This window comes from Colletotrichum abscissum (assembly GCF_030869225.1).
Source record: "Colletotrichum abscissum strain IMI 504890 chromosome Unknown Scaffold_13.1, whole genome shotgun sequence".
Classification (NCBI taxonomy): Eukaryota; Fungi; Ascomycota; class Sordariomycetes; order Glomerellales; family Glomerellaceae; genus Colletotrichum; species Colletotrichum abscissum.
In genome coordinates, this window is record NW_026850021.1 from 828668 (window position 1) to 842010 (window position 13343).

A 13343-nucleotide genomic window follows, 5' to 3' on the forward strand; every position below is an offset into this window, starting at 1 on the left:
ATTTTAGGTGCTTTCATCCCAAAGGGACGGATCGACCGGCAATCTCTAGCTAGGCTAGCTGAACAGCTGACACTTTGGGATGGGACCAGACCAATGCCAGAGACAAGCGACGACAGCTTCACACGCGTCCTTTCCGTCCCTGCGGTTGTGGCTGTCTTGCACATTTGCTCGTGCACCTGTCTGCCTCCCTGATGCCACGAGCTCTAGATCACGACCCGAGGTGGATTGAGATTTCCTGAATGGGCCAGTGCCGATTCAATTAGCCGACTTTTGCCGTAAGACGGCGTGGGTTGCAGAGTGCAGCACTGCAGACTGCAGCACTACAGATTACAGGCACCTTCACTGTCTGACCATGCGGTCAGCACGACCCTTGGAGGGTTGGAGCCTGCTTATCACAGCGTCTCACTGCCAAGTGCCTGGACCAAGTTGGAAGTGGCGAGTGAGCAGTAGATAGGCACTTCAGGTCCGGCCGTCTGATTGTTGGACGTCTTTCTGACCGCCTTCGATCTGAGTTTTTGATAGAAGGGGTATATCTCGCGGTCCATATGACTTCAAGACCTGCCAGAACTCATGGCCGGATCGTGCGTCCAACTTCTACCCTTGCATCCCTTACGATTGACTGGCGGGTGAATCTGAATCATCACGATTCACCCGGTGGGCGATCCGTTGGAAGAAATTGTTGAGTGAAGTATGGCGCGTCGCCTCTCGATGCTGCTGCAATGCCCACGTATCGTAGTGCTCCTCCCCCACCTTTTCCAGCAGCGACAGGAATCGGTCTTCCAAATCCCCAAAGTTCACGTTCAGATGTCCAGCCTCGGTGGCGGAAGAGAGCCCGCCACGGTAAAAGAATAGAGGTGCAAGCCGATCCAAACGCATTGCTGACCCTCGAAGCGGCCTATCCGGATGAGGGTCGCACTCCAGAGGCTCATCCTCCCGCGTCGGCCTGCTGAGATCCAGGGCTCCGAACCGCGTCAGTACGCGCTGCTCATCGACCAGGTTCGGGATGTTCTCGCCGCGGTTGAAAGGCGTGAGGAGCAACTCTGGGATGCCGAGGCGCTTCCACTGCCCTCCGAAGGGGAAGGCGTCCCAGTACATGGGTAGAATACGCTGCCTGACCATCATGTAGTTCTTTTCCCAGTCTATGAACTTGATGTTGAGGGTTCCTATGGCCTTGAGGGAGCCGAGGAGGCGCGCCACGTCGTTGGCCTTTGCCCAGTGGCAGAGGAACGGCGCGTTCCACTGGCGCCAGAACTTTTCGGTGTCGAGGATGGGTTCACCTTGGCATCCTCGATTCTGGGGTATGTTAGTCGATATGATGTGACATGTTGAATCATGCATGGATTCGGGACCATGAAGTTAGGCGGAAACGGAAATCAAGTGAGAGTGTCGTGAACTCGAAAACATACTAGTGAACTTCGGATCTGGGTAGAAAGATAACGTACATTCTTGTCAATCATCATGAAGCGAAACCCGCTCGTCTTTCTAGGAACATGGTGTGGTGAATACCACGGCGCATCAGCCGGAAACCACGGCCCCCGAAACTCCACAAACACATTCTCAATCTTGTCCGCGTCTCGCAGCTCGTCGAACACGGGGTTATCCATATGATTAACATGAATATACCGCGGCGCCGGGAAATCCGCGCTCTTCACGCTATGCGACGCGGCGATGGTGATCCACTGGTCCTTGCGACATGTCGCCGTGATGCGGATGGTGAGGCAGGGTATCTCGCCCGCTTTGCTGCGGGGAAACAAGTGCGGCGCGAGTTCGCGAGCTGTTTGCTTGCAGGTGTTGATGAGGCCTAGGACGGGCTGCTCGTCGCAGTTGAATTCAAAGTCGACGGGGAGGGGCGCGGCGACGAGGGCCCAGATTGTGTTGCGGAGCTCTGGGGGGAGCTGGAGGAGGGGCGAGTTCTGGGTGGTAGAGCCCATGTTTTGCGCCTGGTGTCAACTTTGTTATCAAAGATTTGGCTCAATTTGCTTTCCTCTCTGACATGGAGATATCACAAGATGCAAATGAAGCATCGTCGTTTCACTCGTGAGTGAGCACTCAGCTTCGGTTGGGAGCAGATTGTGAAGGTCACGTGGCGGGCGGTCGCCTGCTGCTAGATCACGTGGGGGCTCTGCTGCCTGGAGAGACGTCTCACAAGAAACTTCAAGAGCCACAGCATTGCACTAACTTCAAGGAACATCTGAAGACCTCTGTTTGTACAGACTGTTCCAACTTTGATTCGGACTCATCTCGAACTTTTAGAGAAACCGTAGAAGTCAGACCGGATCGTGATGGACACCTGCCGTGTAGTTGCCGGTTGACTTGGACATCTCCCAAACGGCTTCTTTAACCTTGATAGTTGAAAACTGTCCTCAGTCTACCAAGGTGGACAAAAAGCTAGAGTTTAAAGTTTCTGATTTATTGTCATGGACGCGAAGATGGGGGTACCTTGGGTTTCTCATATACCTCTCGAGGACGGGGCATTACTTGTTCGATATCCTAAGCGCTCTCTGACCTCAACAACAATAATCTTCGGATCACCCCGATATCGAAAACATATTCTCGCACTTTTTGACCCACAAATAATTCATTTTCTTCGATACCAAGATACTCAGACATCGCAAACATGGCCGAGACTTCTTTACTGGACAAATTACCTGGAGAAATCCGCAACAAGATATGGAAACTGATCTGCACCCCGCCACCATGCCCGCCAAACCGAGAGAGGTCCGGGCCGACAACAGGCATCCTCAGCTGCAGCAAACGCCTCTCGCAAGAATTCTCCTCATTCCTCTTCCACCAAAACTCAAATGGCGAAATCCCGGATCTCACCATCGTCATCACGACTACGTGTCGAAGAGACGCCTGGCTATCGTTGGCAGTCGAGCCCGAGTGCACAGTGCCCGAAAAATGTATTCACTTTTACGAGCGTATCGACAAAGCGCGATGCTTCGACGTAAACGACATGGACAACCCAGTCTTTGACGTTCTCCGCGAAGCACAACAGATCAACATGGTTCACGTCCGCTTCGACGGCCCCTGGTTCGTCAACGAGGCGCCACTGTATTCGCTGCCGGGGACGCGCAGAGCTCGATTTGGAGAGGATCCGATTTACGATGTAGAAGCCTTCTGGCGGCAGTGGGACGTTCCGTTTCTTTGTCACTGGGCTAAGGCCCGGGACGTTGCTCGGCTACTCGGGTCGTGTCAGAGGATCGGGGAGATGGCGATACATTTCAACGATTGGCGTCGGGACGGTCGAAGGGACGGCAAAAAGTATTGGCATGCAATACCGTTCTACACTTCTATCAAGGACTCGGAGCTGAGGACTCCGATCAGGCTGTGGCGGCTGCTGATAGATTGCTTCTTGCAAGGGGATGGAGACGGAATGAATATGCTGAATCTGGGTTTCATTGAATGCGAGACCCGATTCGGCATCATCAAGTTTCCCACTAAAAATCAGCCTGAGGGAGAGCTGACCCTCGACGATGACCACGGCGATGGCTTGGCTAATCGACTCGAGGGGCTTGGGCCGATCAAGAAACCACAAACTCTTGAAGAAGCCCCCAAGCACCGTGTAAACCGTCTCTTCGCCGCGTTTACATCGCTTTTGGAACAACAGAGTGACGACATATACGATATTTGGGCCCTTCGAGAGCACCGAGCGGCGACATCGAATTCGTCGGCCAGGAACTTTTTCCATCGAATGCAACGTCAAGAAGGTACTCGATAGTTTAATTTCAAGTAGGATAATGACAAGATCACAAGACTCTGTGAAGAATCGCGGTCTACGACCGGTGTGAAGAGCATGAACGATACCGTGCATGTATTTGGATACCCCCGTCTCCACGTGCACGATAGACAGTCCGCCTGCCTCGTTCAGGCATGCTATTCATGTCGCCAATCCTCATGCAGCGGTCACATCTACGTTTTCGGACTTCTACCCAGCGGACGAATACGCGATAACCAATCCGACTTTCCTCATTGACGGGCACCCATGTTAGCTCCGCAGTACAAAGCGGACCGCAGCCCGGAATGCAACGTTTTTGAACCCGCTGTCATCCTTAGCTCGCTTACGTTCCACAACATCGCCTGGCTTGCATCAAGTCGTCTCCTCGTGATGCGGGGGGCATCGAGGGCTTGTAAAAACATCGTGGGAGAGGCAAATCGTAGCAGAGTTTAGAGAATTGCAACATTTCTGGGCTTCCATCTCACTTTTTCGTGAAGATGAGTTCCATCCCTGAGGCTATCACGCCGACGTCCGTCCTGTCGTGGCAGTGTGCAGCTACGCTCCTCGTCATATGGATTACCTGTTGTCTAGGGCGCGCCATCTACAATGTCTCGCCTCTACACCCCCTCAGCAAGTTTCCTGGTCCCAAACTGGCTGCCGCTTCGTATGCTCCCGAGTGCTGGTACGATTTCGTGAAGAAGGGGCGGTATACCTATGAGATTGTCAAGATGCACCAAATCTACGGTACGTGATTCATGTTGTCGTGAGACTCAATTTCCCTCAGATACATCGGCTGATGGAGAATAATCTAGGACCCATAGTCCGTATCAACCCTGACGAGGTGCACTGCAACGACGTCCGCTTCACCGACGAAGTCTACGCCATCAACGGGAGAAAGAGGGACAAGCACATCCACCACATGATCAACCTACCAGACCCGTATAACTCCCACCAGTAATTCTCATGCATCTAGCTTGCTCGACTCTGACTCCCATCACAGCGCAACCTTCGCTACATTTGGCACCCTTGACCACGATCTACACCGCAGACGGCGAGCCGCCGTCGGCAAGTTCTTCTCCCGGCAGCAGATGCTCAAGCTCGAGCCGCAAGTCCACGCATCAGCGCAAAAGCTCTGCGACAAGCTTCTCTCATTTGCTGGTCCTGATGGCGAGGTCGTGCCTTTGCAAGACGCCTATAGCTGCTTTACGACGGACGTGATTACCGAGTACTGCTTTGGCGAGTCGTTTGGATTTCTTGAGCAGAAGGAGTGGACGCCTAATTATCGTTCGGCTGTTTATGGGGCACTGGTTCATACGTTCCTATTCAAGTTCTTTCCGTGGACGAAGATCGTTATGAATGCTGGGCCGTAGTAAGTGCAGTTGCATACCTGCAGGAGCGAGAGTCATCAATAACAGCTGACTTATCTAGTCTCATGAATTACCTACCTAGGGACACGGCCATCTTCATCAATACCTACGCAGTAAGTTCACTCGGGTTCCTTGGTCAAAACGTATGAAAGAACTCCGAGAACGGCGATTGATGAATAAGCACCACAGACCGTCATCCCAGCCCTCGTAGAGAAGGCGAGAGACCGCAAAGTGACAGGCACAGATATATACCAACACTCGCCTAACGTCTTCGCCGCCTTATTCGACTCCGATCTCCCGCCCGAAGAAAAGACGGTTCCACGACTCACGTCCGAGGGTGCCATCATGATAACCGCAGGAACGGAAACAACAAGCTACACGCTTACAATGATCAGCTTTCACCTCCTGTCGAACCCCAAAATCTTGGAAAGGTTGACACAAGAGCTTCAAGGGGCGGTCAAGGATCCGAAGCATCTGCCAAACTGGCCGACGTTGGAAACATTGCCGTATCTGAATGCCGTCATATCTGAGGGTCTACGGCTGGCGCCCGGCGGGTCGATGCGCACTGGCAGAGTCGCTACCGAGGAGGATCTCGTCTATCGCGGGAAATGGAGGCCAGAAGGGTCAGATGTCGATGTGGATGTGTGCCATGTCATTCCCCGCGGGTGGGCGGTTAGTATGAGCGCCATCATCTCACATCTCGATGAGAGGATGTTTCCGAACGCCAAGGAGTTTATACCAGAGCGGTGGATCGATGAGAACGGTCAGAGGAGGAGGGGGTTGGAAGCTGGGTTCATCCCCTTTTCCAAGGGAACGCGACAGTGTGTGGGAATGCCGTAAGTTTTTGACTACCCCTTGCGAATTCCTTGTTCATCTGTACTGACCTTCTGCGTAGACTCGCATACTCTGAGTTATATATCGCTTTGACTTCATTGGTGCTGAGGGTCTTTCCGCGTATGAAGCTGTACGATACTACTTTGCGCGATGTTGAGTATGACCATGACTTGGGCGTGCCGATTCCCGCGACCGAGAACGGTGTGAAGGTCAAGATCATTTAGTCTGTTAGAATAATTGAGGATGAACTATCAAGTAAATATATTTGTTGAGCATGTAAGGTGAATTGCTCATGGACTTCCATTCCCACGGGCCAGTTGAGTGCAACCACATCACCAAAATGTCGATTGAACTTGAAAACTCACAGTCTTTGTGATTCACTACCTAAATATAGCCAAATCCCATCCTCAACATTCACTCAATCCATCTCCCTGCATTTATAAAAACAAAGAACTGCAACCTTGGCTTGATTCTCACAACATTCTCCGCTCCACCGTCTCTTTAACCGTCTGTTCAAACTTAAATTTCCCAGTCTATCTAACTTCCTTCATCATGAAGCTTAACGTTTGTGTTGTCGTGGGGTTGACTGCCATCTGTCAAGCCGAACAGCTCTCAGTAATCCCCATCAATGAGACGACATGTCACTCTCTTCCGAAGGCTTCTTCGATTGAAGTCATGCCTATAAATGTGACTACAGCTCACTCAACCCTCAAGCCTTCGTCAATTGGAGTCATTCCCATCGACGTGGTGACAGGCCACTCCCTCCTCAAACCCTCGCCAACCCAAGCCCCGTCCAACTGCACATGCACGCATGAGGACACGAACAAACCAATCACCCATAACCGCCCGGCTGAAGTCCCGTACTGGGGCTTTAAGCAAAGCTGCACCGAAATCCACGGCGACGGAGGCGAAGCAGCAGTTATTTGGGCCTGCTGCGACACGACCCACGGCTACGGCATCCAGAATCGGTTTCGTCTAGGCCAGTGTATCGAGAACGCGCGCGGGAAGCTAATCCCGCGCAAGAATGGGGGGTTCTGGCGCACGTGTGAGGATTGTGGGCTCAAGGATCCAGAGAAGCCGACCGTGTATAGCTGCAAGTGCTGGCCTATGCCTAGGCATGGGGCGAAGCATGAGCGTGTGGAGGCTGAGATCGAGTTGGTAAGTCACGGGGAAAAAGGTTTTAAGAGTGATGATATGATTTTGGTGCTAAAGATATGTGTAGAACGACTTTATCGGTAACGACCATGGCAAGTTGGTTTGCTTCGGCGTCAGGGAGCAGCGCTACTGGGGAAATTGCACCAACAACTTTCCTTGGGATAAGTAGACTTCAAGATAGCAGATAGATACACTGAGTCTACTCATTAAGATTCATAAGCGTGAAAAACCTTTGCGATAATTTTCCAACCCCCATCAACCTTGATCAACGTGTGAAAGTCTGTGTAGGCCGGTCCATCGGGGGTGTTTTCCATGTCCACCTTGACGACGGCGGTCGTGGGCGTAATACCAATGACGTCGCAACGGGTCTTGAGGGACGCGCTTGTGCCGTATGTGTCGAAGAATGCCTGAAGGTTGGTGTACGAGCCTAACGAGAGCGTGCCGTCGGCCGGGATCCAGCCGGTCATTGTTGCGTCCTTGTGGAATGCAAGGTCGAGCAGGGCGCGATCTGCTTTTGCGACACTGTCGACATAGAGTTGGACTGTCTTGATGACTTCGTCATATTCTGACGTTGAGATTGTCTTGATGTTTTTGGACATTGTTGAAGGCTGGTGTTTTGGATGTTTGAGGTTCGAGGACTTGGTCATCACACGGGGTGTAGTTAATTATTCAAGCTTTGGTGTTTGGGTCTGACTTCTGTACACCACTTGGCGTTTCTTTTAAATACCGGACGTAAAAACTGTATCTTCTTTCAGACTAGGTTTGCGCAACCAGCCGGAGGTGCTTTCAAATCAAGCTCCGTGGAATTCCACATAAGGTAATGTTCTTTTCATGCCAAGGAAAGCACCTTGATGGTACCACAACGAACCCCTCCGAGGCCGTGGAGCAGCTGCCGATTGTTTGGTGTTCATCCGCGGAAACCTGCCAAAACCGGAGAAGGACAAGAACCACCTCCACGATGTGCTAGAATACTTCAAACGAGTGTCGGTACTTTCTAAGCTTAAGTTACAGCCAAAGGGATATTTCACTCGATCGAGAGAATATATCTTGTGTAACTCCAGAGAGTTGCGAGATAGTGATTAATGGAAAAGGTTAAGAGATCAATAGGTATTTCGACAATTAGGCGTGTTTACGGAAGCCCACAAAGCCTTGGAGGCCATGTCATGATTTGTACAAGTACCTCTCTCGCATCCTTCAGTTGAATACCACACGGGCGGTCATACAACATACGACGATCATATGGCTTGGCAAGTTAATCCTTCTTCAAGAGAATCCATCAATGGCCACAGGTACCGTCAGAACGTCCAGACACATGGGCTAAGGTAATGTTGGATTAGGATTAAGACCTCTAGATCAGACTGGAAGGATCAAGACTTACGTCTGCATTCGGCGTTGAGACAGCAATCACTACTTCCAACAGTACAATCGCCTGTTATGCAAGTAATTAGTCGGCCAGGATGGGTCGAGGCCATCGTCATCTGCGATGGCACGAAGGAAACCTACCGCCAGCTGGCGTGCAAGCTAATAGAGGGAATCGAATTAGCAAGGGTTCAAAGACCTTAAAGATAGTGGATGAATCCTAGGTAGTTGCCAACTTACCCAGAGAAGATGCGACGAGAGCGCTCATAACCGTGAAGATGGAGAAAATGTTGACCTACATGGTGTCCTAGGTTTCGTATTGAGTTTCTTGTCGAAGGCGGGTTGTAGGGCAAGTTGAGGTCAATAGCAAAGGCTCTTTACAAATATTTGTGATTCCGCTTACTACTAGAAGCTTTACTTGGCAGACTAACCGCCCTACTTATAGATGTGAGAACTGCCATTTCTTCCGCATCCACATGTTCGGAAAGAGCGGACTTGAACATGCTCGTTAGAAGGCATTATGTTGACTCGAGTCATTGGTTCGTGATTTGACTTTCAAACGGGGTGGATAGCTTCATGATTCAGTGGACAAAGGTACTAGGGAGTCACGGAGGAAAGCGCAAGCATCATCGCGTATGGGCCAAAATCCCTGGGGTCTATTGGCGAATAACTGACCTCGGTCTCGCATTATTACTAGTGCGGACACAATGGCCTCGTCAGAATGGTGTGTAGAGTTTCAACCGCGTAATACGGGAAACCTTAATAGATGGAATTAGGCATTTGGACTAAGGTAATGGCACTCAGGGAGTACAATCTCACTGTGAAGCTCTAGGTACGGAGACTTAGTTGAGGATCTTGTCTGCAAATACAATCCCGATCGGGAACTATTTCCCGCCCGATTTAACATCTCGCTACGTTTATGTGATCACAACACCACTGGCACCGGTTATATCCTTTGGTAAGAAATGAGAGCGCCGTCTCTGGTGTCTCAGTAAGGTCTCTCAAACTTCGCCATAAAAACAAACCATGAGCTCCTGAGGACGGTCCTGAGCCATCCGAGATGGTCTTGCATATATTGTGAAAGAGCATCAACCATCAAAACTTTACAGCTTTAAATTCAAACTTGAGAAGATGCCGTAGTCAAAATTATAGTCATCATACTCACATCTTGCCGTTGTATTCAAAGTGTACATAAAGTAAAATTCACCGACAGCCTGGCATAAGGTAGGTGAGTAAACACACAGCATACTAGCTTGAATAAACACACTCCGCACTTTTAGTTCTGAAGAGGGTTGGAAGCTAGCGTACGGGCCAGTGGGTTGCAATTAAGACAATACGTCCAGACTACTCAATGATACTTGACGAGCGATGCAACCATTGTTTGGGGGAGATCCGAAATATGGAATCGCAAGTTTGCCCACACTTCTCCTGGAATTATTAAGTTTTTGAGTACTTCAGCTTCAGAATGATATCGTCAAACACGTCTATAGGGGAGTACTTTGTGCAAAACACGTAGACGGAGGTGGAAACCTATCAAGTGAAATCTGGCACCGAGGTGAGAAAGGATTTATAAAGAGAAAATCATCATCTAGATATCACCAATACCTGATGTAGGGAAAAAGAAAAACAAAATATTGCACGACCTAGGTCGTGATGAAACAATTGGAGATGGAGGCGCGCCACGAGTTCATCCATGATCTGGTCAATGGCGGCGAGGATTTCATGATGCGCGCCAAAGAGGTGCACAGTTCAGTCATCCGACATACATATGTTGTGGATATTAAAGTTCTCGGCGCTTAAGAATCACTCCAAAACTTCCGTCGTTAGTATACACCCGCATCTCCGATACTCAATCTTTCCGCACTTAAGCACCTTACCTTTCACGAGCGACCACGTTTTCCAATACCATTTCTTGTTTTACTCATTACAACCCTAGCCTCGGCGTCTCAAAATACTTCCATCCTATTTTGTGACCTCGACAGGAACTACAACCAAAAATACCCGAAAAGTTCAACGAGATGGACCGCCAGTGTCCCCAGAGCAATGCACTGCATAGAAGTTCCCTGGAGAGACTCCCACCCGAATTACTTATGGAAATTTGCAAAAGCCTAGACAACGTATGTTCTACAGATTCGCGTCACTTCGGGAAACCCCTCAAAAGTCTTGCGTCACTCTGTCGAGCATCGAAGCTTTTGCACGCTATTGGAACAGCTGTGCTCTATCAGCGATTTCAATTTCGCATCAGCAGAGAGGAACCCAGCTTGAGAAGACTGATACAATTTATATTGACGACCCGGCGGAATTCTCTCCTGGCTGTGCATGTGAGAGACCTGACTCTTGAGATACATAATGCAGACTATCTGAGCTACCGCCGAACGACTGTCCACGAATCATCAAGAAACCTAGACTTGGAACTTGTATCGTTGGCACCCACGCTTCGAATGCTCCGGTATTCCACCTTGACCTTGCAGTTCGCCATTATTCTAGCGCAGTACCTTATCATACGGCTGACACAACTGAGAAGACTATCAATGAGGTCTCATTGTCCTAGCTCAACGCACATAGTAGGTAATTGGGCCTATCTTAGGACAAATGGACGACCAGGGAGCTTGCCACATTTACGAATCGTGGCAATCCAAGCAATGGAAGCACCCGCAGCATCCCAAAAATGGAGCTCTAGTATTTTACAAGCTCTTTGTCAAATCGCGCCAAACATCACCTATTTAGATACTGAGCTGGTTATACCGTTGCCAACATCTATCGACATGGCAAACGCAACCTTTCACCTGCGCAACATTGAATACCTCAATCTAAACGGGACAGAGATAGGACCTGAGATGTTGTCTTCATTGGTCCATTCCTGTGGACCACTGAAAGGTTTCAAGTATCGACCAGCCACCTGGAACATGTATGGATGGCGTCCTCGGACGCGAGAAACTGCCGATATCACCGCTGGGTCGATACTGGATGCACTCAGACCTCACGCAAATACGTTAGAGTCTTTGGAATTAAACATTATGGAAAATGTCTTCCGTTCAGGCCGTCGGGAGCAGCTGGAATCCATGCGACATTTCGAAACTCTCACATACTTGGGACTGGATAGCTTCTGCTACGACGGGCGACAGTCCCTAGGCAACATTCTCCCAGGCAGACTGGAGACTATAGAAATCACATGCATGCATGAAACGATGCATGAAGATGTCTTGGAGCTGGCGCGTTTAGCCAATTGGCTTCCCAACCTCCACACGGTTAATTTATATCCTTGGCCCAATAGCACGAGCTGCCCTACGAGTATTCTCAAAATCTCGGCCATTGCTGAGAAATTTCGACAAAGAAACGTAGTATTCTCATTCTCTCACGGAACTTACCTCGATCGCGCATCCAAATGGGGGTGTGCCAGCTTTCTAAACCGCTTGGCCCCGTGGTACCCTCCTCACGGACAGCTTGAGACAACAGCTTAGCTAGAAAACGATTATCTGTTTGGGCAGCACTGATGGAGAATAGCCCCGCTTCATAGCTGCCGAGCCGAATAAAGGCCGGTATGATGATTTATCTACAATGGACTAATCACTTTGTCCTCATCATCCATGGTATAGACTATGCACAATTATTGAGGCAACATCGGCCCTAAATGGTATTGGTAGTTGGGTAATCGGGATGAATTGGTTGAGCTGCTAATTGATAGAAACTATGGCCCAATACAGCATGTTCATAGATGTTGAGATTTAATTGCAACAATATCTTCATGTGAAATCACAAATAGGGCTGATGAAATCAGCAGAGAAGTGTATGTTGAGCTCCAAACGACCAGAATCGCAAATCCAACCCTTTCCGATCACCTACTTCATGAAAACTTTCAATCACGGAAATACTACCAAAGGGCCTCGAAACCTCTTTTCAGAGGTGACCATTGACACACAACTTGCAGTTGTTTGACTAGAGAGTTTGTAAGCCTTCTGACTGAATCGAGAACGATCGAGATGACTAACAGCTGACAAAATAGTGGCTACAACAGCGGCTGAGCATTTGGAATCTTCCTTCACATCTGTTTTCAAATTCCAGATTAGCAATTGGCAAGAGGGATTGTTTTCCGCTGTTGTTATTGTTTCACCCTGAGTACCTGGTTAAGGTGCTGTCGGAGGCGTGAATCCGAGTAAATAGAGGGGCGACATCACGGTGGAAATGCTTACCGAGTCCGCGAGCAGCGATCGCCCACATGCAGGTGACACCACCCGGGGTAACAGATCCAAGGCAGCCTTAGCAGGTGTCAGTAAAGGACAGGAAATGTGAGACGAGGGACTCTCTTACTAAAAAAGCGACGCCAGCCACAGTGCATGAACGGCACGTTGCTCCTCTTGTCGAGATCTCTGTTCTCAAGGTCCAAATCGGTGTCTAGCAGAGTTGTCAGTTTTGTACTCTTCAAAGGATCTCTTCCATCACCAAAACTTCATTCCAATTTGAAATGACGATACCTTTGAAGTAAGCCTCGAGGGCAGTCTTCCAATCATCAGGGAGGTCCTTCGGGATCTCAATGTTCTCAGCAGCTCTCAGGGCCAAAGCACCTTCCGCAGAAGGCAACTCAGCTGGGATGGCCAGAGCCAGGGGTGCCAAAACAAGGCAGGCGATGAAGGAGCTGAAATGCATTTTAAAAAGTTTGACTCGAAGAAGATTCAAATACTTTGGTGATGAGATTGTGGGAAAGGTTGTTGTCGATGTCGAAAAGTGTTCACGAGGAAACGAGGCTACTGGTGCTATTTATATTAAATCTTTGATATATCGCGATACTTGCAAGCTCAAGACAACTGATATGTAGTATGTTCTACCACTATTGGGAATGTATGGCTGGTTGCCATCATGTCGCTGCTCCATGGGCCCCGACGTCTGCACTGAACTGATTCATCACGAGATGC

General features: G+C 49.6%; 7 protein-coding genes across 7 annotated transcripts; 4 read left to right on the forward strand and 3 right to left on the reverse strand.

Annotated features, from left to right (window-relative positions):
* Nucleotides 1–609: 609 nt before the first annotated feature.
* Nucleotides 610–1931, reverse strand: CABS01_06441 (uncharacterized protein; the record flags this gene model as incomplete). The annotated part of the gene is made up of 2 exons (XM_060539807.1): nucleotides 610–1293; nucleotides 1443–1931. 2 exons carry the CDS (start codon nucleotides 1929–1931, stop codon nucleotides 610–612), a joined length of 1173 nt encoding a protein of 390 aa, XP_060404344.1.
* Nucleotides 1932–2617: 686 nt separating this feature from the next.
* CABS01_06442 (uncharacterized protein) lies at nucleotides 2618–3721 on the forward strand (the record flags this gene model as incomplete). Its single annotated transcript, XM_060539808.1, has 1 exon — nucleotides 2618–3721. One exon carries the CDS (start codon nucleotides 2618–2620, stop codon nucleotides 3719–3721), a length of 1104 nt encoding a protein of 367 aa, XP_060404345.1.
* Nucleotides 3722–4215: 494 nt separating this feature from the next.
* On the forward strand, nucleotides 4216–6143 carry CABS01_06443 (trichodiene oxygenase; the record flags this gene model as incomplete). Its single annotated transcript, XM_060539809.1, has 6 exons — nucleotides 4216–4462; nucleotides 4531–4657; nucleotides 4719–5087; nucleotides 5147–5198; nucleotides 5275–5921; nucleotides 5981–6143. 6 exons carry the CDS (start codon nucleotides 4216–4218, stop codon nucleotides 6141–6143), a joined length of 1605 nt encoding a protein of 534 aa, XP_060404346.1.
* Nucleotides 6144–6471: 328 nt separating this feature from the next.
* CABS01_06444 (uncharacterized protein) lies at nucleotides 6472–7243 on the forward strand (the record flags this gene model as incomplete). The annotated part of the gene is made up of 2 exons (XM_060539810.1): nucleotides 6472–7077; nucleotides 7142–7243. The coding sequence occupies 2 exons, from the start codon at nucleotides 6472–6474 to the stop codon at nucleotides 7241–7243; spliced, it is 708 nt and encodes a 235-aa protein (XP_060404347.1).
* A 37-nt stretch (nucleotides 7244–7280) lies between these two features.
* Nucleotides 7281–7673, reverse strand: CABS01_06445 (uncharacterized protein; the record flags this gene model as incomplete). Its single annotated transcript, XM_060539811.1, has 1 exon — nucleotides 7281–7673. One exon carries the CDS (start codon nucleotides 7671–7673, stop codon nucleotides 7281–7283), a length of 393 nt encoding a protein of 130 aa, XP_060404348.1.
* Nucleotides 7674–11075: 3402 nt separating this feature from the next.
* Nucleotides 11076–11894, forward strand: CABS01_06446 (uncharacterized protein; the record flags this gene model as incomplete). Its single annotated transcript, XM_060539812.1, has 1 exon — nucleotides 11076–11894. The coding sequence occupies one exon, from the start codon at nucleotides 11076–11078 to the stop codon at nucleotides 11892–11894; it is 819 nt and encodes a 272-aa protein (XP_060404349.1).
* A 436-nt stretch (nucleotides 11895–12330) lies between these two features.
* Nucleotides 12331–13077, reverse strand: CABS01_06447 (uncharacterized protein; the record flags this gene model as incomplete). The annotated part of the gene is made up of 5 exons (XM_060539813.1): nucleotides 12331–12369; nucleotides 12423–12478; nucleotides 12624–12689; nucleotides 12742–12825; nucleotides 12906–13077. The coding sequence occupies 5 exons, from the start codon at nucleotides 13075–13077 to the stop codon at nucleotides 12331–12333; spliced, it is 417 nt and encodes a 138-aa protein (XP_060404350.1).
* Nucleotides 13078–13343: the final 266 nt, after the last annotated feature.